Here is a 26,556-nt window from a genome sequence, read left to right as displayed (position 1 = left end):
TATCTTGCCAGGTGCTGCCCTGTTCCTCCAGGAACCAACCCTGGTTCAGTTAGCTCATCTTTTTCCTTAACAATCCACTTTAATGCCATTGAGCTGGGCAAATATACTGCTATGGTGCTGACTTATTCAGCATGTGCCATGTTCCCTCAGTATAGCCTGAACTGCATTTGTTCAAATCCTCTCTCTCGATCTCTCATGTCTCTCACGTCTCCACAGGCATATAGGCTAGCTCAACTCATTACCATGGACAACTCCATATGATGCTTTCACATCCTTCTAAGCTTGGAAGCTAGACAGACTGAAACTCTTTTCCTCCTGGCTGTTCTTATAACTGTTCTCATTTGTCCAGTGGAGTGACCACTTCTACTTGGAGCCTATCCTAACCGCTTCTCCATGTGTAATCTTACTCCCTTTGGATACTACTTAAGTAATTAGCCCATATGTGTCTTGTTTTTAGCTCTTTTTACTTATTAACAGATGGAACACTTTTATTGCAGTTTTGTTAAATTTAAGTCATTTAGAGAACAGTTGACCACAGTCACACAGGAAACACTTAAAAATTCTGCTAGCTAGGCTAAAGACTAACACCTCCAGACCAGCGATTCCATCTATTTTCCTGGCCAATGTTCGCTCACTGGACAATAAAATGGACTTACTCAGGCTAAGATGCACTACAAAGCGAGAAATGAGGGACTGTTGCATTTTCATTCTTACGGAAACGTGGGTTCATGAAAACATCCCCGAGTCGGCTATTGAGCTGGACGAACTGTTTACCTTCCGGGCGGACATAAATGTTTCAACCGGGAAGACCATCGGAGGCGGCTTGTGCGTATACATTAATAACGGTTGGTGCACAAATGCTACATCCATTTCTAGTCATTAGATTTTTAATGAATTTTTAACAATTAAATGCCGACCTCACCACCTGCTGAGGGAGTTTAATGTTATTATTTTCACTGTGTACATCCCCCCTGAGTGCTAACATCAGAGATGCGCTCTTTCAACCAGGCAAACCTCAGGACAGACAGGACACAGACAGTGTCTCCAGAGCTGAAGTGTACAAAGTCTTTAAAAAGACTAATCCATGCAAGGCTCCTAGACCCGATGCTATCCCTGGTTGTGTCCTGAAGGGCTGCGCAGATCAACTAGCAGACATCTTCACAGACATATTTAATCACTCCCTCACTCAATGCACAGTCCTCTCTTGTTGAAATTCCCTAAATGCCCCAATTGCCTAAATGACTACTGCCCTGTTGCACTCATATCCATCATCATGAAATGCTTCAAGCGGCTGATCAAAGTTCACATCACCTCCTTACTGCCTGACACCTTGGACCCACTGCAATTTGCATTCCGACAAAAAAGATCAACTGAGGACGCCATCGCCACTGCTCTACACACTACCCTCTCACATCTAGACAACAAAGAAATGTATGTGAGAATGCCGTTTGTTGATTACAGCTCAGCATTCAACACCATCGTACCCTCAAAGCTTATCACCAAGCTCCAGGACCTAGGACTAAGCTCCCCTCTCTGCAATTGGATCCTGGACTTTCTGACGAGCCGACCACAATGGGTGAGAGGAGGCACAAATACATCCTCTACCCTGACTCTGAACATATGCGACTCCCAGGGCGCTCAAGAGGGTGGTGAAACTAGCACAAAACACTGCCGGCTACGTGCTACTGAACATCGAGGATTAGATGCTCTGTTAGATGCATGTACTCTGTTAGATGCCTCAAGAAGGCCTATCTTCAGGGACCCGTCACCCTAACCACAACGTTCTCTCTACCACCATCCGGTAAGCGATATCGAAGTAAACAGACCAGGACCACCAGGTTTCATAACAGCTCCTTCCCCCAGGCAGTAAGACCGCTAAACAGCCAACTACAGAAGATGCCAGCAATTACCTCCTTGAACTGACAGGGTGCACTGGAACCCTCCTGTCACTTGCACTCAGGACACATATGAAGAGCGCTAAATACCTCCTATCCTTGTTACTTTTGCACAATCTGTAAATTGTATTGTAAATTGCAATTGATTGTATCCTATTTTTTTCTGTTAATCTAATCCTATAAATTCCTGTCCTTCTACTCTCTACTATCCCTCTTAACAAGCTTGCAGACAACATTTCGTTGCCGACAACACCACTATATGCTGTACTGTTCGTGCATTGATAAATAAATAAACCTTGAAAAAACCTTTAACTTTGAACCCTAGCTGGGCCTTCAACTGAGCAATTTCCCAATTTGTCTATGAAGTCCTCCAGTCATCAGATTTTGACATCTTCCCCAAACCAAATTGTATGAGTGAGAAACAATCGAAGCCATTGAAAAAAACTGTTCTAAATTTAATAGATTCAATAATGTTTTGTTCCCACATTTGATTCAACCATCTCAGGTTTGCAATGGAATTACCGAATGGTGCCCGCGCCATCCAGAACCAGAACAACACTCATTCTAAAGCTGTCTTTGGCCCCAAAACCTGGCTCTGAGGATTCGAATAGTATGTGAATGCTAACTCTAACCCCAGCTAGGGCTTCAATCTAGCAGTTTCGCAAACTGGTCTATGAAGCTCTCCAGTCATCAGATTTTGACATGTTCCCCGAACCAGATTGTAGGAGTAGAAGTAATCGGAGCCATTGAGAAAATCAGTTCCAAATTTAATAGATTCGATAATGTTTTGTTCCCACATTTGATCCAACTGTCTCAGGTTTGCGATGGAATTATCAAAGGGTGCTCGCGCTGTCTAGGAAGCCAAAAGTTTCCGAAAAATTATTTCTTGGATAGGACCAGAAAAACACTTATCCTAAAACTGACTTGGGCCCCAAAAGCTGGCTCTTAGCATTAGAATTGTCTAAGTAGTTTGTGAATACTAACCCTAAGCCTAGCTAAGGCTTCAACCGAGCAGTTTCGCAATCGGTCCATGAAGCCCTCCAATCTTTGGATTTTGACACGTTCCACAAACCAAATTGCATGTATGAGAAACAATCGAAGCCATTGGGGAAAGCGGTTCCAAATTTAATAGATTTAATAATGTTTTGTCCCACATTTGAGCTGACTGACTCAATATTGCGATACAATTACTGAACAGTGCTTGCGCCATCCAGGTAGCCAAAAGTGTCTGAAAACATTTTTTCAAAAACAACCAAGAAAACACTCATTGTAAACCTGTCTTGGGCCCCAAAATCCGGCTCTGAGAATTATAATTGTTTAAGTAGAGTGTGAATGCTAACCTTAACCTTAGCTAGGGCATCAACCGAGGAGTTACACAATCAGTCTATGAAGCCCTCCAGTCTTTGGATTTTGATGTTGTTACCCAAACCAATTTGCACTAGTGAGAAACAATCAAAGCCATTGAGAAAAGCTGTCCTAAATTTAATAGATTCGATAATGTTTGTTCCCACTTTTGATCTGACTGACTCAGTTTTGTGATACAATTGTCGAACAGTGCTCATGCCACCCAGGGGTGTCAAATGAGTATTCTGCGATGTATATCTGAGCCTCTCTGGACATCGGATTTTGACATGTTCCCCAAACATAAAGGTATGAGTGGAAAATAGTCAAGACTGTTGATGAAAGCTCTTGATATTAAATGAGACTCTGTAAAGCTTGGTGACAGATTTTGATCCCACCAACTCAGTTTTGGGAAACGCAGTGCACCTCGCCACCCAGGACCCCCAGAGTTGCTGGAAATAAAATGTTCAAATAGGACTACCGAACCACCCTTCCTAAACTTGACTTGGGCCACAAAATCAAACACTGAGCTAAAACAGTGTCTAAACAGTGTGAGAATGCTAACCCTAACCCTACCTGGGTTGTCAAGTGAGTATTTCCGCAATCAATATCTGAGCCTCTCTGCACTTCTATGACACATTCTAAACAAATGATAAGACAGAAACACATGCCAATTAATTATATCTAATTTGCAGACTGGACAACAGTTACAGTAGCTAACTACTTAAAAGATAAAATGTCTTATACTCAATGAGTACATAACCTGATTTAAGTCCAAGCAAGCATGTATTTCACTTGGCAAATTCAAGTCAGAACAAGAACACTAAAACAATGCTTATTATTAAAGTGAATATGTCCCAATAATTATTTTTCAGTCGTTTCAGTCACTTGAAATTAATGGACAGGACTTACGGTATGTTATAATATGATCAACCGTACTTATAATTCATATTAATCTCATGATAACAAATATTAAATTAACTGTAAAGTAAAATAATAGTTTTGGCTTTTGCAGTCCCAATGTTTAGAGCATAATGAAATTCGATCGGATGCTGGATTTACTGAAAGGAGCTCAAGAGGTCTTTGTCAAGGGGAAGCTGCATTCCTAATTTTTTCATTCCTGGCTCCACGCACATGATAGGACACCAGGATCGGAAGATAAAAAAAAGTCGCAGTCACAGACTTAAAGCAGTTTGAACAGCCAGCCTGTTCACATCCTTGACTACACTGCCGGTGAACATGTACTGCTGGGGAGAAGGGACGAGTGGGCAGCTTGGTCTGGACCTACAAGAGAATGACAGTCTGGTTCTGCAGCCCGCAGAAGTTCACCCGCTACTCCGACATGTTTCCCTGGTTGCGTGTGGAGAACAGCACACATTATTTCTCAATGAAGAAGGCAAAGTTTTGTCGAGTGGACGTAATTCAAAGGGACAGTTGGGTAGACAGAGCATCCCGGATCAAAAAACTCCAGGTAAGTTTTTTTTTAATGTAGCTTTTAGTCTTAACATGAATGATACCGTTTTTAATGTAACTTGATTCTGTAATTTTTGGATCGTGTTTTAAGTATTAGAATAAAATATTGAGGACACTGTGATATGCATAGTAAAAATGTACTATTTAGGAATTAAGTGTGTCTCATTGAAATTAAAGGCTAAATAACAGATATTCTGTGACGATGCAGTTAAAGACAGATGCTTTAAAAGTAAAAAAATAAATAAAGCAACTTTTATTGTATCTCTCCCTATAAATCACCTCATCTCTAACTTTCGTTTCATCTTACAGTTGTTTCAGTTTCATTTCATCGTTCGGAGCCCTTACTCTGTGAGCCCCCGTTTTGGGCGGTGAATTTGTAGGATTACCGTAACTGTGTGCGTAATCGGTGAATAATATTGTAATTTGAACCAAGATGTTGTCAAAATGAAAAATACTATTCAGTGATAACACTGAATTGAAATTTAATTTAATCAAAGACTGTCAAATGTTTGAATGTTCTTATTAGAAAACTTAATGACTACATGTATGAAAATAAAAACACCTCTTTATCAGCGCGAGTCCAGGGTCTGACAGGAGTGGTGTCGGTGGCCTGCGGTCAGGAGCACAGCCTGGCGCTCTGCCAGTCGGGACAGGTGTACTCCTGGGGCAGAGGGAGCGAGGGACAGCTGGGAACTGGCGCTTTTGAAGCAAAGGTTACAAAACCAAGGCAAGAAAACAGAGAATATATACACACATATATAGTATATAATACCAACACTGAGTACCCATATACAGTTGCTTTTATCCATAGGCACATATCTTTTATATATAAACATTACTCATTTATAAGTATGTTCTAATAAAAATGGAAATAGGGAACAGGTGTGTGTGTGTAATACTGCTCTGTTTATTTTCAGAAAGATACAAGCATTACTAACCACTCAGATACCAGTGATTCAAGTTGCATGTGGAAATTTTCATTCCTTGGCACTTTCAAAAGGTATGCTTCTTCATTACATATAACAATACTATATTGCAAGCAATCTAGAAAATACATATTATACCCTTCTCTCTTAACATCACAGGAAATCAATCTGAAATTAGAGCAAAGGAATGTATACAAGTATTTCAGGGAATGCAAGAACAAAACACATTTATTTTCAGCAAAGCATGAATAAATGTGTGATTTTAGAAAATGTGCAGTTGAGGGTTACTTACACAGGTTATGTAGTAATCTTAAAATACATTTTAATTAAATTCCATATTCTTCAAAATACATAATTCTGTCTTATTGAGAATTCATTAAGAATGTTCTTTAGTTAGTTGTCAACTGTTAGACTGAATAAATCCTTTAAATTAATATTCATGTCTCTAAAAGTCATGTTGACCTCTGTCAGAAGTCCATCACAAAAGAATGAAAGTATTTCATTATGTTCTAGGTTAAGGAACTGTAAAGAAAACCCATCCATGTGTATTGTCCTTACATTATTATATTACATTATTGTGATAATTTTTGAATCCGGTAGGTGGGGCAGTTTTCTCCTGGGGGCAGAACTCCCTTGGCCAGCTGGGTCTTGGAAAGGGGACTCCCTCTCAGCCCGTTCCCACTCAGGTCCTCTCACTGTCAGGAGTGCCAGTGTCCCAGATCGCTGCAGGGGGGGCTCACAGCTTCGCTCTCTCCCTCTCGGGGGCTGTGTACTGCTGGGGGGCCAACAATGCTGGACAGCTGGGGATCAACAGAGTTGATGAAAAAGGTACTGAAACAGGAAAATGGGGATCAGCCCCTGTTATTTCTTATAACCTGCTGAAAAACACACCTTCATTCTTTTCACAATTCGATTGTTTACAACCATATCGTCATTCTTAAATTTGGTCATTCATAAATATCTATTTATACATGTGACTTTTTAACTAAAAGATGCAGCTGACCTGAAATAAAGTTCAGTAGGGTCTCAACGTTACGTCACAAAAAGCCAAATTCGCATAGAATCAAGTCCATCCCTATACTGTCATGTAATGCACTAAAATCTATCCCCCTTTTAATTCCCCTCACTGAGTCAGCAGTATATGAGAAGAAGTAGGAGACAGAAATAAACTTTATTTCACAATATACATCTCACAATGTGTACACACTCTACCAAACCATACAACCTCTACTACACTATCAAAAAGTTCTTAAAGAGGTGATTGTGTCCTTTTTCAATCTATGTACTGTAAGTGCATGCTGGGGCTGGATTTGCACAATAAAAGAGTCCCTCCAAGCCTTACCACCTTGACCTGTCCTGGCTCTGAAACTGCAGTTGTCCAGTCTTCTGCAGGTGCTCAAAAGAGCAGGGTTTTCCCTCCCTAGTCCCTGTAAAGGGCCTACGGTCCTTTCCAGCACATCCTCGCTGTGAACAAGCCCCATTTGGCGACATCTTTATTACCCTTCTTAGTTACACAGGTGTGCCAGTCACAGAGAGGAGGCTGAGGGAGGAGGGCAGGGCGAGGAGGAATGGCCTACTGCCCGGCAGCCTGGGGTGGCATGAAAAGAGAGAGAGTGGAAGGAAAGCTTCCCTTTTGTAGAGGCAGGGAGAGCGGAAGTGAACTTGCAAAAAGGAGAACAAGGTCAGGGTTCAGAGGGTACCTGGACAGACCAATATCAGGACAAAAAGCTACAAAAGCTATGTGATAATTAAAGTACTAATGCACTTTATTAAAATAACATTTATCAACTGAAAGAAACAATAGTAATCATAAACTTATAGGAATCAGTGGAAATAAACATGAATCCCTCCTTTGTGTCCTCCCTGTGCTTTCTCTCTGCCTCTGTGACAAGCACACACCACTCTAATGACGTCTGTAAGTCGTCTCCAACCTGTCAGTCCCCATGTAGCAGGACCAGAGTGTTAACTAAACATTGATGTGGATACTGGGTAGTGGGTACTCGGGCAGGTGGCAGGGAGAGGTTCACATTACACAAGTTCACATAGGTAGATTTGTCTCAAGATCCCAGTCTGTTATGCCGCTAATTCAAAAGTTGTGGTTAAAGACCCTAAGTTCAGTTTCATCCAGTTCTTCTTCTACAAGACGCCATTGGCAAGACCTAACTGCGAATGAGAAAATTAGCAAATGTTAAATTTGCAAATGTTGAGACCCTGCTGTAGTTAAAAAAATATGACCGTCTTCAACTAAGTTTAACGTTAATACATTAAAAAATGCTTCTTTCCTTAGGTAGATTTTCTCCATGTGCTGTGACTGCTGTCAAATCTCTTGGTGTTTCCTGTATAAGTTGTGGTGAAGCCCACACAGCTGCTCTGACTAAGGTAGGAATCTTTCATTTGATCTTACCTGCTTTTTTTCAATCTCATTATGCAGCATAAAGCTGATTTCCTGTTACAAGCACAGAGCCCTAACCACTGGTCCACAGTTTCAGTAATGCTAGTGTGTTGCACTTAATTCAGTACAGAATTCTACAGATGTCATGTGCTCTGATTGTAAGGAAGACATAACAATGCCAAGAAATGAGCAGTTCATGCACTTCATCTGTTCTGCATATCTTACAGGATGGGAGTGTGTATACTTTTGGAGATGGACGTTTTGGTCAACTGGGTCACAACTCCACTGCTAATGAACTCAAGCCGAGAAAAGTGGAGCATATAAATGACCGGGCCTCTGAAGTAGCATGTGGCAGGTACAACTGAAGTAAAATGGTTTTATTCTTTCAACTTTTCTAAATGGCCACAGAATTGTGTCAGGCTTTTTAATCTACGAAATGACAGGATGGCTGCTTTTGAAAAAAGAACACAAACAAGCCCATTTCTGACTGTGTTATTGTGCTTTCAGTACACAAATGTTGGTACCATAATATGAAACTCACAATAATATACTGCCTTGTACTTGAAAAGAGCTTTAGCAAGTCTTAATTTGTGTTTTGTAGCCTTAGATTGTTTAATGCCTTAAATATATATGCTGGGCACATTGGAAATATCCAGTTTTTCCACAAAAGTTACATAATTTTTAGAGGCTACTATAGATATGCATTTAAGCCTGAATATGAAGGATTTGAGCCTTGTCTAAGGCACTGATCCTGCAGCTTGTTTTTGTATACTTTATATTACCTACATTATAAAATATGTCAGTATTTTACTATTATAGTAAGCAGCAAATATGTGTATCGTTAAGCTGTGTAATAATCTGTCAATAAAGTAATAAAAAATTAAAAGAGATAATATTATGGAAAAATAAATGTAAATTACTTTGCATTAAGTAATTTGCACGTCTACTCAGTTTCACAGTATAAACTAATTTATATTATTTCTGATGGGCTGTGTGAGATAATTTATGGTAATGAAGATGTGTTTTTTAATTACCCAATGAATGTGAATCCAGCTTCAACCTTTTCTTTTATTCTTTTCAAAGTTAAAAATAAGAACTGAATGAAACAAAATGGAAAAAAATGAATGTGGGCTTCAAAGTCATGCAAATGTTCTTTTTGTGGTACCACTAATTTTCATTTATAGGACTCTGATAGTACTCTATCATTATCTGAAAGAAAACCAGTTAAGCATTAAACTATTGCACACTGTTATTTGTTTTCCAGATATCACACACTTGTTCACATACTGTCCTCTGGATTGCTGTTGAGCTTCGGCAGTGGCAGTAAGGGGCAGTTAGGGAATGGAGATACAGCCAACCAGCTACAGCCCGTCACAGTGCAGCAGACCTGGAGCTCTCAATTACCAGAAAATGGAGAGAAAGGTGTTTAATTTTTACAATTCTGAAATTTTAAAAATCACAGCTCCTCTGACTGTTTCACTCATCACAACTTTGCACTGGAATGAATGAAAAAGTTATAGTTTACTTGTGCAAATAATAAGGTGGTGACAGTTACAGTCTGACTTATGTACACAGGAGTATTACAGATCTGTATAAGCAATTAGTCAGAAAGCAGTTCTGAAATAGTCTTGATTTTGCCACAGTGAAGTCTTACTGAAACACCACATTTTACAAGCTGTTCAACTTCATAGTTAATTTGGCAAGATGGTCAAAACTGCACACCAGGATTTCTGAAATTTCTTGAATATACTGTACGTAAAAGCATTTTACACATGAGGTGTTTCACTATTTGTGTGATTGTTTCCAGAATCTCCAGATTACCAAACCACCAAACTTTTTGCTGGATGGAATACAAGCTTTATTCATACAGCACCTCCAGAGGTAATGAGTTACAATTTGTGTTTCTTTTTTCATATCCCGATAAAGAAAAAAGGCTAAAGTGAAGACAATCATGCTCAATATTTTAAAAGTAATGTCACATTGCAACCTTGAAAAATAGAAAGAAGCACACCAAATATCATACTTTACTTCTTAAATACAGTAAAAAGCCAACAGACAAAATCTTCCTCATAAAAATCTTTATGTAATACTGTAATGCAACAGGGGCTCAGGCAGGTGCCCTTGCCGCATTAGGTCAGCCCCCCACAGTCAGGGGCTTGAACCCAGGACTCCCATGTCACTCAGCAGGGACCCAGCCCGGTGAGCCAAAGAGAGATCTCTCTACAGCCCAGTAGCTGTAGTCCTGCTATCACAGGGAAGGGCGGTGACGTCACTGCTCTGGTACGCCGGCTCTTACACAGTGCCTGTCGGCCATAAGCATTACAATACAATGGGGAGCTGTATCAGAGTGGGAGCTGCTAAGGCACAAGTAGAGGTTAATTCAATGCTGAAAAATAGAAAAATCATAATAATCTGGCTTCAGAGCCTTTAGCAGGTGTCAACACAGCTCCTTACTTGAATATTATATAATTAAAGTAATATATTTGTGTGGCAACCTTATATGATATCAAGAATCATAAAATAACCCCACTCTTGAACAATCTTATAAGAGGGAATAGTGTTTTTCTACAAAAAAGAAAAAATGTGTTACACACTGTATTTTGGAAATATAACTTTATATGTTATTGTTTAAGGAAGGTTTTGGGTTACAGTTATTGTAATTCTTATACACTTCAAAACACCAATGTGTATGACATGGTATTAAAGATTTGAACTAATATATAAAAAGGTTATGAAAGTTTTTTTCCATGTACTGTACTTTTTTATATCCAACACCAAGACAGTGGACCCACATGGGTGTACGTTGAAGAGTATTTTCTTCTATAATATAGTACTTTATTTTTATTAAACTGTTATTATACCCACAAAAGACAATACATTTTGCATTCCTGCCTTCAAATTCATACAGTACATTCTTTATGAAGAATGAAGACCTTTGTTATACAGTCCTCCTAGATCCAACCTATCAGGGCCTTTTGGAATTTGACACACTCCATGAAAGCTAACCCTGGCTGGAACAGTACAGTTACAATAATTCTTTGAAAATGTAAATTGTAATAATAAATATCTTAAATTATCTGCTTTAATCTTGCAGTGTTCTGAATCTCTAAGGCAAATCAGTAAAATTGATGGGCACGTGCTTCAGAAATGGCTGACAGTGCCAGCTTGCGGTACAGATTGGAAAGAGGCTAAAAGGTTGGTTTTATTTGTATTTTAATTTTTAGTTAGGTACCCTGCAGTGGTTAAAGGCAGATCCATACCATATCATAGCAGGGTACCTGTGGTGCCTAGGTGTCTTATTATTAGGCACATTGAATGTAGCTATACCATATGATGCATTATTTTATTGATGCAGATATTTGTAAAAATTCAGTTACAGTATGTAGTAATCCACTCACAATAGTCTTCTACTTAGGCTTATACATGATTATACCTACCGGATTTTACTGCTAGTAAAATAATTAGCTTAATTAAAATAGGGGATATAGATATTGATTACTTAAAATATTATATTATGATTGTCTGCTGCAGATCCAAGATCGTGATAAAATCATGAAACCAGACTAGTTACCCAAGTTAGTTTTGCTCACATTTCTTCCAGTAGTTCCCAAATTTAGCCTTTTATCATTATTATGCTTTTTTTATTTTTACCTCTAACCAAATCTGACCAGATCTACTGAAATATACAGTAGATAAAGATCCTGAATCTAGAGAGTGCACAGATGCCTTAATTACTAATTGTCACGTTCGTAAACCCCTCCTCTTAAGGACGCTCCAGCCCTTCCTTGTTCTTTACTCATCTCCCACACCTGCTCTCTGTTTCAGCCCCCCTTTCAGTTCCCCTTAAAAGCCAGACGCCTGCTCTGTTCTGGGCTCTGCATTGGTTCCCGTACCAGGCGAGTCCGGGACGTGGAAGCGCCTGGTCCTGTCAAGCTTTTAAGTTCCTGTTCCTGCTGGTTCCGACCCGTTTCCCTTTTTTGATTCTGTTCGTCCTGGATGGACCGCCCAGTTTTGGTTTTTCGTTTAATCTTGGATTCCCCCTTGGACTTAGTTCTGAATTGTTTGCCTCGGCCACACCTTCCCCGAACGCCAGCGCGCCATGGACACGCCCCCTGTTTTCATTCCCGCCTCCCGAATGCTTTTTCCCCGTGTTTTCCTCACTCTACCCTAGTAGAGTGTCACTCTATCATATCGTCTGCATAGGGTCCAGAAAGAACGCTTTCGTTACACTAATTTAATGACCATATAAAGTGAGGCGTTCAGAGAGAAAAATTAAAATGGTAACATTCAAGCCTTATTTATGCTAAACTGGTTAGAATATTATTTTAATTACTGAAATTAAAATTGAAATTAATGGTGCATAACACCTTTATTATTTATTACACTAATCTTATTCTGGCAATTATTATTAAGATCACCTACCTCTTCTTTTTTATGTATTATGCCAGGTCTCTGTTGAGCAGGTACACATGTGATATATACTGTATAATGTGTGATATTTCATGTTTGATATGAAAATCTGATTTGTAATTTTATCAACTTCTTTTGTTTACTTAGTGAGATTACCTTAGTCTTTTCATCAAGCTCGTGCCTTGTTGCAAGTTTTTTAAGAAACAGGTAAGGTTCCTTTATATTTAAATCTCCGCATTTTTATGATTCTACTAGTACCAAATAATAACATATTAAAGCTACAGCATTGATAATTTTCCCAATATAACAAATCCTTTCCTGTCTGCCAGGGTACATTTAAGTGTAAATGGACAGTTGATTTTATACTTACTGTAGGGTCTAGATGGGAGTAAGGGTTAGAATCAGAACTTGAAGAGTTGAAGTCAATACTTAAATAGAAGGAAGTTATGGGCTATACCACTGCACAGAAGAGAACAGAGACCTGTGCATACAGTCCTCTTAGATCCCCATCTATCAGAGCCTTTCAGATTTTGACATGCTCCATAAACATTATCCCTGACTGGTAATGTCACAAGTGCACGACAGATCCCATAAGACATTGTTGTACAGTAAGCCAGTAATATAAGTGACATGAGCCAAACCATCCCAATCCTGGAGACATCGGGGAAATTCAGGCTACATCTAGTACGTAGCATAACCCAGGGTGAAAGTGTCCACTGTAGGATCTAACCAGCACTCCAAACTAAGGCCTTTGCTGGTGTTTTTCTTTTCAGCTCTTGATAAATTGGTATGACAAGTGTAAACATGTTTCGAGGTGATACAGTGTAGACTGACATCAAGGAACAGTTTATGATTTACACAAATGTTATAAACACCCACTTTTATAACATTAAGGAATAATGCCCCAGTATGCCTATATATTATATTTGTTTCCCAATAAAATTGTTGTTTCTTTGATTGCATAAAAATACTGCTGAATACTTACACATTCTGAATAGTGTTCTCCTATTGTGACTTTCATGTTTGGAACTTTTACCCTCAGCACTGACTCTCCTCCATCAAATGTCTCAGACCCCTACATTGTTGATTTACAAGCTGTGAGAAGTACATTAAGGCAACTTGAGAAAAAAACTTGGATCAGTAAGCAGGTATGTTGAGTCTGTTCAACTTAAAACATTTTACGGTAATTTTAAGTACAGTTTTTTTACATTATTTTACTGTAAATGTAAGTACACAATATTTTCTTTGGAGATTTCCATATATCTTTTTCATAACTTGCAACAAAAGGGAAGGTATAACTACTGTAATTAGGGATAGAGTTCTGGATGGGTAACCTACAGGTATGTGTGCTATGGATCTGAAGCAGTTAACATTACTACTTCAGAGTTCTTGGGTTCTGCATTCATGTCCCGGTTGGGATCCCTTCTGTGCAGTTTGTATTTTCTTTGGGTACTCTCTTCTCCTCCCTCCTCCGACAACCATGGTTGATTGGCCATCTCTGGAGTGGATCACCTTCCTCAATAATCTGCCCTGTCTGGAGCAACTGTAGTGCACCTGCAACTGTAGTTGGGCTAATCTTCAATGAAACAGAAGAGAAATCAATCGTATCCCAGGATGGTAAAGTTTTAGTTGTTCTCCCATGTTTAAAGTCAACAGCATGAATTGACAATGGATTGCACATCTGCTCATAACCAGGATATTTTTTAGGTCTAAAAGTTATTGTTCTTGTTCTTACCTTTTTTTATCCTGTATAATTTAGGTGATATTCTGATTTTACCTCTAGATTGCTTCAGGCCTCAGAGAAAAATTGATACCGAATCTTCTGTCTGCATCTGGATTAATGAAGCTATTGGATATTTTTTTGATACTTCCTGAATGTGAGGCGTTCCATGCAGATGAAAACATCATTCACCTTGTCCTTCCATTGGCCACAGCCATTCTTAATCTAAAGGATTCATCTATGGAAACCCTGAGTAAGAAAATACCTTGGAAAGAAAATAATAATGCTGAAAATTCTCATTGTAGAAACACCTAGGCTGACCTGGTTTTCTACTTTATATTTTTTGTATCTTGTCTTTAAAAATAGTAGATATCTAAAACTAGGTATTTATATTCTTAATATGCTTGACTACATCTATTTCCATTTCTAAATAATGCTTTCTGTACATTTCTGTTGTTGGATGTGCCAATATTATGTCACCCACAATTTGATTTACAGTAGCTTTATTTTTAGATAGTAGCAGTGCTTATCACTATTAGCCAGATTTATTTAAAAAAAACAATAGTTTTAAGCAGTCTAAAAGACATTTCCAATGAAGTCTTAAAACGTCTTTCATTCTTCTTCTAGAAAAATGGTGGTCTTTTCTGGAGCCAAAATTCCGGAAAAAGCACATCCACATGTTCAAGCGTGCTGTGGCTTTCATCTTGAAATCAGGGTTGTTTGAGGTTTTTAAACCCAAGATGAGAGATGTTCTCTGTATTTTAAAACATTTCTACAAAGTGGGTAACCTATTACACATTTCTTTTGGTTACATGGAATATGAAACCTGGTTAATAAAGCATCATTCCAAGCGCTTTCTCAGATATTTCAGTAGCAGACATGGCCTGCTGTGATTTTGGACTCCAAATTCCAATTTTTATCGGTCACCCTTAAAAAATGTTCTCAAACAGAAAAGACAACCTAGTTATTTTGAATGAATTTGAAATGAAAATATGAATATCCTACTGCCTTCCAGGGCCAAAACTTGCTTCTCCAGTTCTGTAATGATAATAATAATTATAATTACTGATGCTGAAATTCTATGTATGTCTCTAGATTACAATTGGGCTATGATTGATTGATATTAAAATGAGTAATACATAGCAAAATGAAATATTTACGTTGAATAAATAAAGTGTGCCTTAAACAGATATTGATATTGATAAAGAAATACATTTTTGAAATATTTCATTAGTATGTAAGCATGTTTGGATATCCCCGAACTAAAGAGTGAATCAGGAAAAATAATCATATTTGAGCTTTTGTTGGTTATCATGTCCTGATAGTATTAATAATACTTTCTAACTCTTGAATTTTTCAGGCTAATAAAAAGGCCACACACAGTGTCCCCTTGAGTGAATTCTATATAGATGAGATCGCCTTACATTTGTTTTTGGATCAGGATCTGTTAAACTGGCGTTTGTGGGCAAAACTAGAGGTATGTGATTCATAAACTTTGAGGCTGCTGCTTAAAAAGGATTTAATCTGGAATAAAATGCTTTTAAGTGCTAGAATAGTGTTATTAAGTTGTATGTGTGTAAACTATAAACCTTTCATTGGACTGTTACCAGTATAAACATTTTCTGTTGTTTCACACTTTTCACATGACCCGTTCTATCAGGGAATGATCAGTAAAGGTTGAGGTTTGTAATCTACGGTAGGTATCCCCTGTTCTGGTATGGACAAGAACTCACACAGGACTAGCACAACACTGGGGTACTTGAAGTCCTGAGTTCTTTACCCAAAATAAGGAGTATGGAACAAGTCACCTAGCCATGTTACTGAAGCTGATACCCTGGCGTCTTGCAAGAAATGGCCAAATGTGATCCTTGGATCAATTAACTACTAACTACTAAATGGGTTACATGGGTCAAATGAACTCCTTACTGTGCATGTATATTTTCTCATGTTCTTATGTTCAGTCTTAATGAATGATCAAGTATGGGGTATTGAGTTTACAGCTGGGGGGGGTTGAAGTTTTAACAATTGGAATAATTGATTGCTGAATGAAATGGCTCTCTGAGAAAACCACTCCAGCAGCTTGCAGAGACAAGTGGATGACTTACGAAGGTGCTGTGAACTTGACATGCCACAAACTCCAGAGTGCCTCACAGCAGAGCTAGCACAGGCTGGTTATGGGATTTATCTCTCATTCAGCCAGTGGAGATCTCATGTGCACTATTATTAGCTGTAAATTTGATTTTAAATGCTGTATACATTTGCAGTAATATACAATTTACAGTAATTGTGTTCTGTAACAAGTAATTTTTATTTTCATTATCTAGATCGAAGTAACATCATTATTTTCTTTTTTTGTTTCAGGACACAGATGAGACACCTATTATTTTCTGCCGCTTTCCTTTTGTTCTGAATCTGCAGGTTAAGACTAATCTGTTTTATGTTGATGCATGCTTAATAAAGGTGAGATTTTCAGTTGTTGCTCTTGTATTTCTGTTATAAAAAGTGCAGGAGGATTTCAAATTGAAGAAAATAAATCATGGTATATTGACTGGGTATTTCTCTTCCTGAAATAAAGCCCTTTAATGTCTTTAACAAGCAATCCATAGTTTTGTTTTTCTTTGTTTTTCTTGGCCTGCCATATGCGGTTTCAGCAATTACACAGATGGGAAACATTCAAGGCCATTGTAAAGTATCAAATGACACAGGGAGCCTCTGCAATTCCCCCCAAGCCAATCTTCCAGCTCCGGGTGACACGCCCAAATCTGGTCCGGGACACCTTCAGGCAGCTGAACCTTGCAAACGATGAAGACTTAAGGAAGGAACTTTCGGTGAGACGACAGAGTTTTGAGTATATTATACTGTATATAAAGAGCATCAAAAGAAACCTCACTGTGTGCATGAATGTTTTTATCAGTATTATAGGGATTTGATAGCTGTTTGGCTTTTGATAGGTTTTTGGCATCATTTTGATTAATTAACCATTGTGGCACACTCAAGTGACTTTGACTTTTATGCACTGTAAGTACTATACACTTACACATTAGTGAAGTACTTTTTTGGGCACTGGTGATGAGCTGTATCAGTGTGAGCTGGAATGAAAAGCCTGGTGAAAATCAAGAAATTCACAGAAATTAACCAATATGTCTTTCTTATGAGTAGAACAATGTTTTGTTCATCAGCATATTGGAGGCTATTGTCAACGTCTTGTAAAATGTTGATGCCAAACACTGGCAATGATAGGCCATTGTCAATATTCTTGGCAGGGTTCTTGGTACAAAATCCATGTTAGCTGCTAACTATTAGTGCAGTATTACTGTATGTGAGTTTATGGTATTTGTGTAAACAGGGACATTTAGAACACAATTATTCTAAAATAATTAATTTACATATATTTAAATATAGGCCTTCAGCTCACAAGTGCTTTTGGAGAATTCTTATAGTACATAAACCATCATATGTCAAATACAACCCAATGATTCCAGCTTGCAACCATTTAAGTGTGTTACAATCTATATTTATGCACAGCACCATATGAATATTATATCATAAATTAAGGTTTACATGAGAATCGCTTAGTTAACTTTAATCACTTTTTGGAACAAAAATGGAAAGTGCACACTGTCTAGAATTGTGAAAATCTCAAAATGGCAAGACATGAAAATTGCCATTCACCAGTGTCCCCAACTAACCTGGAATAGCTCTAGATGTTGAACAAGATTACAGGAAAGAGTGGGTGGAAATGTAATGGTGTAATGATGACAGAGACCTAGCCAAAAAGACTTGCATCTGTAATTGCCACTTAAGATGCTTCCACCAAATATTAACTCAGGGTAGGGGAGCATACTTCTGCAGTCACCATTTTAGTTTTGGATATTTCTTTCTTTTTTTTTATTTGACATTAATAACTTCTACCTGTTTGGCTTTTCTGGTTTGCATGGCAGACATGTGGTTTCTTTACCTTATACAGTAAGCAAGTTTATTTTAGAAACTGGTAGCTACAATTTCTTGGAACATAATTTAAGACCAAATGTTTGCTTTGCTCCTTGTTCCGTGAACCTATTTTTTGGCGATGCAAAAACAAGTTCATACCATGTTTCATTCCTAACAAAGTTATTATGTTTGCTTATCATGCAGGTAGAGTTTGTTGGAGACTTGGAACAAACAGCTGTCAATAAAAAGGATTTCTTTCTTCACATTTTTGACCAACTCATTGCTCCAGATTCTGGAATGTTCTGGTACAATGAATCAAACTCATTAATATGGTTTCCATCTAATGTAAGTTATTGAGATGTAAGAGATATTATTTGTGTTTAATATAAAAAAGTAGCCTACAAGGTATATGTTACTTATGATCCTGGTCAAAGTGGACATAGTGGTTTTCACCTGTACTGTAATTCCTTCAGTTACAATAGAATTCACCTTCAACATACAATATTGTACAAATACCATGATATAAGACGTGTTTATTTAGTTTAAAATAGTTTGTTATTTATTTAGCTTAAATGGTATGTAATACTTTAATACGTTGTAATATTTTAATGTTAATCATCATATTAGTTTATAAGGAACAAGTCATAGGTTATTCCATGCTGAAAAGAGAAGAAAGGTTAACTACGTTTCGGCCGTGGAGCCTTTTTCGGGTGTCATGAATATAAATATTAGTTTATTAGTTTATTTTTATTAGTTTATTCATTCAGCAAACTTTTTACTCTGTTGTTGAAGAAATCATGAACCTGGAGCTTGATGCAGCTTCCATGATTCTAATCCTGTTTTACGTTCCTGTCCTCATAGCCCACACTGGCCCAGAAGAGATACTTCCTGTTTGGGATTCTCTGTGGCCTAGCAATGTACAATAACAATATTGTACATCTTCCCTTCCCACTGGCCTTCTTCAAGAAGCTGGTAGGTGTAAAGCCAACACTGGACGATCTGGAAGAGCTGGATTCTGTGTTAGGGAGGTGAGTAAGAATTGAACACAGAAAAGAAATGCAGTGCTTGTTCTGGTCAACCACTACCTGTTATTTTATGTTATTAAAATTGTTACTAAACAAAATATTTAATTTGACATGAAAGCCACACTTCACATGATAGGTATTCATTGAGTAAAATGTATATTTTGATTTTGAGTGAAAATCACTTTGACATTAATTCTAAGACATTTTTTGTGTTTGTGTGCTAAGGAGGTTGAAGCGCATCTTGGAAGAAGACTTTGAAGTCCTTGATCTGACCTTTACAGTATGTATCCATATCACTTAAACCTAAATTAATTTAATTTTTTTGTTGCTACTGTAGCTGATTGTTTTTAGGAAGTGTGTCACATGCAAACTAAAGTCTATTGTATTCAAATCCAGCATAGGAATTGCAAGATACTTACAGTAGCTTATACACAATGATGTGTATGAAATTATGAAGCATTGTTTAGGATACTTCTCTGTCAGATATGGCTTTCTCTTTTTCCGCTCTCAAAATCTATATCCTAGAACCCCTGATGGATTAAATATAATCATTTACTATGGCTTCCATAATTTGAAAGACATACTGTACATTTAGTATGTTTAAATTTATTTTTCTATACTATTAATAGGTCTCCTGGGATAAGAAAGATGTTCACCTTGATCCTCAAGAGAATGAAAAAGCTGTGAATAATGCAAACAAGTAAGGATTTTATGATACAATTCAGAGGAGACTATCAATGTATATTATGCTGTATCAGTTTACTGCATGACCAAGAGAGTAAATTGCATTCTTCAACAATTCTGAGTACAATAGTAGACACTGTTTTGCAGAGTTTTAAATATTCCATTATATACTGAAAGCCATTCAAATTCAGCAAATATTGTTGAGCCCAACACTTATTTGTGGAATTTTCTCAGTTTCTTTAAAAGCAGCAGTGTGGATCAATCCTTAATCTCTAGACTCATGATCAGAGGCTTGTGAGTTCCTGCCTTTAGTTGAATTAATTGATAACATAATGCAATTACATGAACTGTAAGTCTCCATGAATGACGATCTCAGTCAAATAAACAGTGCACTCCTGGCAATAATCATTTGAGATGCAGTGATCTACACAGAGGGGCAGCACGGTGGTTAGCATCGGTGTGTTGCAGCACTAGGGTCCTGGGTTCTGGAGTTTGTATGCTCTTCCCGCATTCACGCAGGTTATCTTCAGGTACTCAATTTTCCTGCCACAGTCCAAAGACATGCTGGTAGCTTAATTGGCTTCTGGGAAAACTGGCCCCGGTGTGAGTGGGTGTGTCTGTACTGTATGTGCCCAGCGATAGACTGGCATCCAGGCCAGTGTGTACCCTGCCTAGTGCCCATTGCTTGCCGGAATAGGCTCCAGCTCCCCTGCAACCCTGAACCGCATGGAACAGTTAGGAAATGGGTGGATGAACTGTGTAGAATGTAGCAAAAATACATACTGTATACATTTTATGTTTTTTTTTTATTCCAAAGCTACAATTAAAGGCATGTGATACTCCAAAAGGTGTACTTTTATTTTTTCTGACACTTTCAAAAGCCATTTTAAACATAGTACATGGCGGCTGACGCACAGGGAATGGGATAGTACAAAACCAAGTTTAAAGGAAAAAACATCCACGTATCTCCTAATCACTTCATCCAGTTCAGGGCTGTGGGGACGCCAGAGCCTATCCTAGCAAGCAACAGGTACAAGGCTGGGGATACCCTGAATGGGACACCAGTCCATCACAGGGCACACACCACTGACACTAATGCCAATTAACCTACTGTACCAGTACTGTGGGAGGAAACCAGAGCACCTGACGGAAACCCGTGCAAATGCAGGGAGAACATACAGACTCCACGCAGACAGAACTCCAGGTCTCGAATTAAACCTAGGGGTCTAGCACTATGAAGCAGTAATGCCAACCACTGCCCCACTGTTCCTTCTGATAAAATGAAAATCCTCTCTAGGCATGGGACACCCACACTACAGGAATACAATAGAAGATATGTCTAATTTTCTTATATGGTGTTTTTGAAGGAAACAGTTTGTCAGTGCCTTTGTGGACTATGTGTTCAACAAATCTGTGGCAAAACTCTTTGAAGAATTCAAGAGAGGTTTTTACAAAGTCTGTAATGTGGACATACTCGAGTTCTTCCAGCCAGAGGAATTGATGGGGGTTATTGTGGGGAAAGAAGACTATGATTGGGAGAAACTAAAGCAGGTGAGAATTGCGATTCTTTCATTTTTTGATGGTGCGTTTGAAAAAGCACTAACCATCTCTCATCTTCTATTACAGACTCTAAGACAACTCTTTCTGTCACGTGTGCTTTTTAGCTAATTAGCGTCATAGATTCTATCAAAATTATTAAGATTTCTCTTTAACTGTTTTTTTCTTCATGTAGAATACATTGTATGAAGGAGAGTACCACGCAAATCATGCTAATATCAGATTGTTCTGGGAAGTGTTTGATGAACTGTCAACAGAAGAGAAAAAAAGCTTCCTCTGTAAGTGTTAAACTTGAATTATTTTAGATTTAGAATTAACATGCTTTCAGTATTCATTAAGTTGTTGATAATTATAATTATAATTGTAAGACGAACTTTAGTCTGTATGTCACAAAAATACCATTTACATTTAGCCATTTTCAAGATTTTTGGAGAAACAGTGATGAATGGACAAGAATCTAATACGATGATGAAAACAAATACAGTATTCACCTCCAACAACTTAATCTTTCCTCCTCGCTTAAAGTTTTTGCTTTTTCATAACTTGGTTGTATAACATCTTCAATACATACAATACCTATTGTTTACAAAGCAGTCTTTTAACAACTGTATGCTATGCCACTGTACATAGAATGCAGTTAGATACTCTGTAAAAGCACATTTCCAGAGAATTGTGTCCTGCTACTATCACGTGCCTCCATTTACTGTGTAGATTGAAAATTTAAGCAAGAGAAAGTTTCTGGATTTTATTAAGTTGCAAAAAATCCCACATCTCAAAGTAGTCATTTTGGATCTTCACTCGTGGAAAAACCAACACATAGACAAAATTCCAGGATATATATATAGTCTCCCTTTACTGTGTGGCAGGTTTGAAGAAAAGGAAACAGGTTGTATAGAAACAAAAGAAAAACCTGTCTCTCTATGTATGAAGTAGTTCCCTGTTTTGACTCAATATGAAACACCAATATCTAGACACAACTTATGTACTGTATACACACAAATTCCATTCAAGTATTAACATATCAAACTATGAACAATCAAAATTCATTCATCTATAACAGGAGCACTAGTTACTAGGAACAGCCTTTGAACTGCTGGCTGCTTCTTTGTCATTGCTGTGATTCAGTGCAATTCACAGGGGGCACTATGACAAAGGTATTTTTCAATCCTTCAAAAACGTTAAAAACCAAAAGAATAGCACTGATAGAAGGCAACATTATCCATGGCTCTCCCCTTAATTAGTCACACAGGTAATTCCATTGATTAGAAAATGATTTAAAAAATTCTCACCTAAAATGTGGAAAAAAACATTCCTAGAACTGTCTCAGTGCTGCCAAAATGGAAGAATATACAGATTATACTATCCACTCAAGTTCAAAGTACCTACTTTACACCTTAAATATTTTACTATTATTTACTGCTAATCCTAATGTCTTTTTATTCCAGTGTTTGTGACAGGATGTGATCGAGTTCCCATTTTAGGGATGAACTGCATTAAAATGAGAATTAGTATCCTGCCACATTTTACTGAAGAGCACTTTCCGGAGTCTCTCACCTGCCACAGCCTCCTGTTGCTGCCTAAATACTCCACCAAAGAGAGGCTTAAAACAAAGCTTATTGGAGCCATAAATCACAAAAGGGGGTTCTGGAAAGAATAAGGATCCCTAACTGTTCTTATGTGAAAAGAATACTCAGATGTATGGAGCTAACTATATATATTTAACAAATAATGATTAGATTGTTTAATTAGAACTAACCTTTTCTGTTCCAATGCTTTCCCTTTCTTAGTAGCTAATCTAGTTCAGTTTTATGCTTTAGAAAAAATATACCGTAACATTTTAAATATAATTATAGTTCAAATACTAGTAATCTCAAAATGCACAACATAAATTCTATGTAAGTTTGTTCATTGTTAGTTCTGACATCGTCAAAAGAATAAAATCACCATGTGTTCAAAAATAGCATTTACTTGTGTGTACTTATGAATTGGTGTAATGTGAAGATAACTGCCAATGACATGAGTGATGAAGATATACACTTTTAATCAATCTCTTTGACAGGTTGCCACTCATCATTAAATCTGGAAGTTAAACTAGCTCTCTCCACAGTCACCCCTCCATCCCAAAGCTTGTGTCTGCCTCAGCTTTTGTCTAGCTCCTCTTGTTCTTGCTGACTTAGGTTTTGACCCTTGCTTGCTCCAGACTTCGGCTGTTGTGTTTTTCTCTTGGATTTAACCCTGGCATTATTTTGGCTGTTTTTACCTAGTGTTTGTGTTAGAGTTTTGCAGACTCTGAACCCAGCTTAGCTACACTACTGCCTTATCCTGCCACAGGATCCTACTGTACTCAACCATCACACTACGCAGGTGAAGACATTCAAGTTCCTTTTATGCAGAACAGCTACAGAAGATAAGTCTGAACATTTAAAATCTCTATTGCATACAAACCAATTTGGCAGCCAGGTGACACACGTAAAAAAAAAACTTTTGGTAAAGTGGCACAAGTGGAACAATAAATTCAATAGCTGGGTAAGAGCCTCAGAGGTGATAGATATCCTGTGAGTTGAGAATGACCTGGCTGGTAATTATTCATCATAAAAAGAATGTTCGCAAAGAAAACAAATTTGTGCTTTGATTAATCTGGAGGGGAGCTGAAAAGTGGGCCTAGTAGAACTGCACTAAGTGGGCCCAGTTAGAACTGCTAATCTAACTGATATAGGATTTAAATACAATTCCATGAGCAGGCCTGTAGTGGTCGTGGAGGATTCATACCTGGTAATGTATGCTTGCCTGGTGAGGGGCCTGGCTTTTGTAATTGCTGTAAGAAGCACAAAATCACCCTTCCCTGTTGCAAGTCTGTTCTCAAGTCAGCTGAGTGTTTACTCTTGAAAATCCATTTCTTAGGCATCTCCTAAGAGTTGTAATTTTGGGTTTTGTGGGAGCTACACTCAAAACCCCTTCAATTTTAAACACAACTTTTTTTGTTTTACTTTGTACACAATGAACAAATCCTAACCTGACCCCTTCTACCTGATTTCCAGAAATGGAAATTGTGTCCCTGAATTTTTTTACCTGCTGGAAACAGCCAGTAAGTGCTTGAAAGATAAACCTCTTACAGTGGACTGTGAAGAGTTTGAAATGAAGTACACTTTGTTCGCCCTCAACCTCAGACCAGGAGTGAACCAGACGTTATTCACAAATTAAAACAGGCAATCTGACAGGTGAAATACGTTTCACACATTACCCATCCACAGTTAACATAATTTGATAATGTAAGCCCTGTTTCACAACTGAAAATATGAGGATCCAAGTCCTTTATGTCTTCAGCCAAAACTGCGTTTTTCCTTCCACCTTAAATGCTGCTGCAGTGATGTTATGTCGCCTTTCGTCTGTAGATGGCTCTCTTCGGTCAGTACTAATCCGGATGGAATACTGTAGACTTCCTCGATGAAAGGCAATATCTAAATAAATAGTGACTGTCCAAATTGCATTTTTGTATGGAATATATTTTTTAAAATCTCAAACCCCCGATTATAAAATAGTTTCACAATTCTGACACCGAGCTGTGAGAGACAATGTAACAGACTGTCAAAATCCTGAACTACAGGAAATTTCACTCTACCATTTTTTAAATATGACCTTCTGAACATGGCGTGTGAGAAGACATTGGCAAACAGTGATTGCACTTTCTGCTTATTTGCTATGGCCCTCCCTCTTGATTATAAAAACGTCTCACAATTCTGACACTGTGGTGTGACACACAATGACACCTCATACCACCACCAATCCTAACCTTGTGGTTACTATACCCTCTGACCTTTCCCTTTCACAGGATGAGCAATCTCTTCTCAGCAAAGGCCTCAGTTTTGTACTAGTCTCCAGGAAGCTGGACATCCCCCAAACCCAAGTCGACCTCAACTGCTTTTGCCGAAATATTATCTTTGCTGACTGCCCTTTCTTTCTTACACCTGAAGAAGGCTCCACAGCTGCAACATTTTATTTACTTTCTTCTCTTTTCAGCATGGAATAAACCTTTACTTGTTCCTTTGCAGCCTACGCATGCTGACGCAGCTAACCACCCGATATATAACATTCTTATAATCACAACCTCTAATGTCCACTGTGAGCATTTTTTTCATGATTATTTATTCTGCCATTGAAATATATTTAATGTCATACCAAAGTGTCATAATCACTGAAAAAAGACATTTTTTTCATTCAGAAAATAAGACAATGACAAATCACTTGGAATTGGAATTAGCCTGTCCTGATCTAGATTTTCTATATACTTTAACATGCCATGTTCAGAATATCACAACTCAGAAATGCAACAGTGAAGTGTTATAATTACAAATGTACATCAAATCAAATCAAAGTTTATTTATCAAATGCACAACAGTATGGTGTGCAGCAGTAGTTGCTGGCAATGAAATGTCTTTTTCTGCGAGCTCACAAAAATCACAAGAATACAAAAATCACAAAATTCACTAACGCACAAAAATCACAAAATTGAGGTTACATTTTTTGAAATTGAATAAAACTCAATGTGAGTAGAGCTGCTATGTGTCCATGGTGTGTGCAATATATACATGTAGTGCAGTTAAGCTGAATACGGTGAAAACTGTGTCCATGTAGCCATTACAGGTGATTTGCTGAAGGAGCTGCGAGTTGACTATTTAGCAGTCTTATTGCCTGGAGGTAGAAGGTGTTCCGCAGTTTGTTGGACTTGGACCGAATGCTTTGGTACCATTTTCCGGACGGTATGAGGGAAAACAGTTTGTGACTGGGATGACTGGGGTCCTTGGGAATGGACCTGGCCTTCTTCAGACATCCAGCTGAGTAGATATCCTGGATGCTTGGTAGCTCACAGCTGGTGATGCGCTGCGCTGACCTCACCACCCTCTGCAGTACTTTGCGATCCCGGGCGGAGCAGTTCCCATACCAGGCAGTGATGCAACCAGTCAGGATGCTCTCAATACTGCTCTCAATACTCATACATGATGACTGATTTTGTCTCTCTTACCTTAGTGTCGTATTATTCAGAAGTTTTTATAATGAGGAAGGAGGGACAAAGCAAATCAGCAGAAGGTGCGCTATTTTGCTGACTATAAATCCTCACATGCCATGTTCAGAGGATCAAAGTTAAAAAACGGAACAGTAAATTTTCGTGAACTGCATGGTTTTCATAGTCTTTTACATTGGGTCT

The 26,556-nt window shown here is 38.1% G+C and overlaps 1 protein-coding gene across 1 annotated transcript; it reads left to right on the top strand.

Annotated features, from left to right (window-relative positions):
- Nucleotides 1-4,382: 4,382 nt before the first annotated feature.
- On the top strand, nucleotides 4,383-23,313 carry LOC102687888 (probable E3 ubiquitin-protein ligase HERC6). Its single transcript, XM_015344594.2, has 23 exons — nucleotides 4,383-4,707; nucleotides 5,283-5,436; nucleotides 5,627-5,709; nucleotides 6,236-6,463; nucleotides 7,923-8,014; nucleotides 8,255-8,382; nucleotides 9,292-9,449; nucleotides 9,835-9,908; nucleotides 11,122-11,222; nucleotides 12,585-12,644; nucleotides 13,480-13,585; nucleotides 14,221-14,410; nucleotides 14,785-14,936; nucleotides 15,518-15,634; nucleotides 16,519-16,617; nucleotides 16,809-16,985; nucleotides 18,292-18,432; nucleotides 18,949-19,115; nucleotides 19,338-19,392; nucleotides 19,742-19,812; nucleotides 21,164-21,347; nucleotides 21,529-21,631; nucleotides 22,799-23,313. The coding sequence occupies exons 1-23, from the start codon at nucleotides 4,476-4,478 to the stop codon at nucleotides 23,008-23,010; spliced, it is 3,084 nt and encodes a 1,027-aa protein (XP_015200080.2). The 5' UTR covers nucleotides 4,383-4,475; the 3' UTR covers nucleotides 23,011-23,313.
- Nucleotides 23,314-26,556: the final 3,243 nt, after the last annotated feature.

Source organism: Lepisosteus oculatus, chromosome 1, assembly GCF_040954835.1.
Source record: "Lepisosteus oculatus isolate fLepOcu1 chromosome 1, fLepOcu1.hap2, whole genome shotgun sequence".
Lineage (NCBI taxonomy): Eukaryota > Metazoa > Chordata > Actinopteri > Semionotiformes > Lepisosteidae > Lepisosteus > Lepisosteus oculatus.
This window is presented reverse-complemented; position numbering and strand designations above follow the sequence as displayed.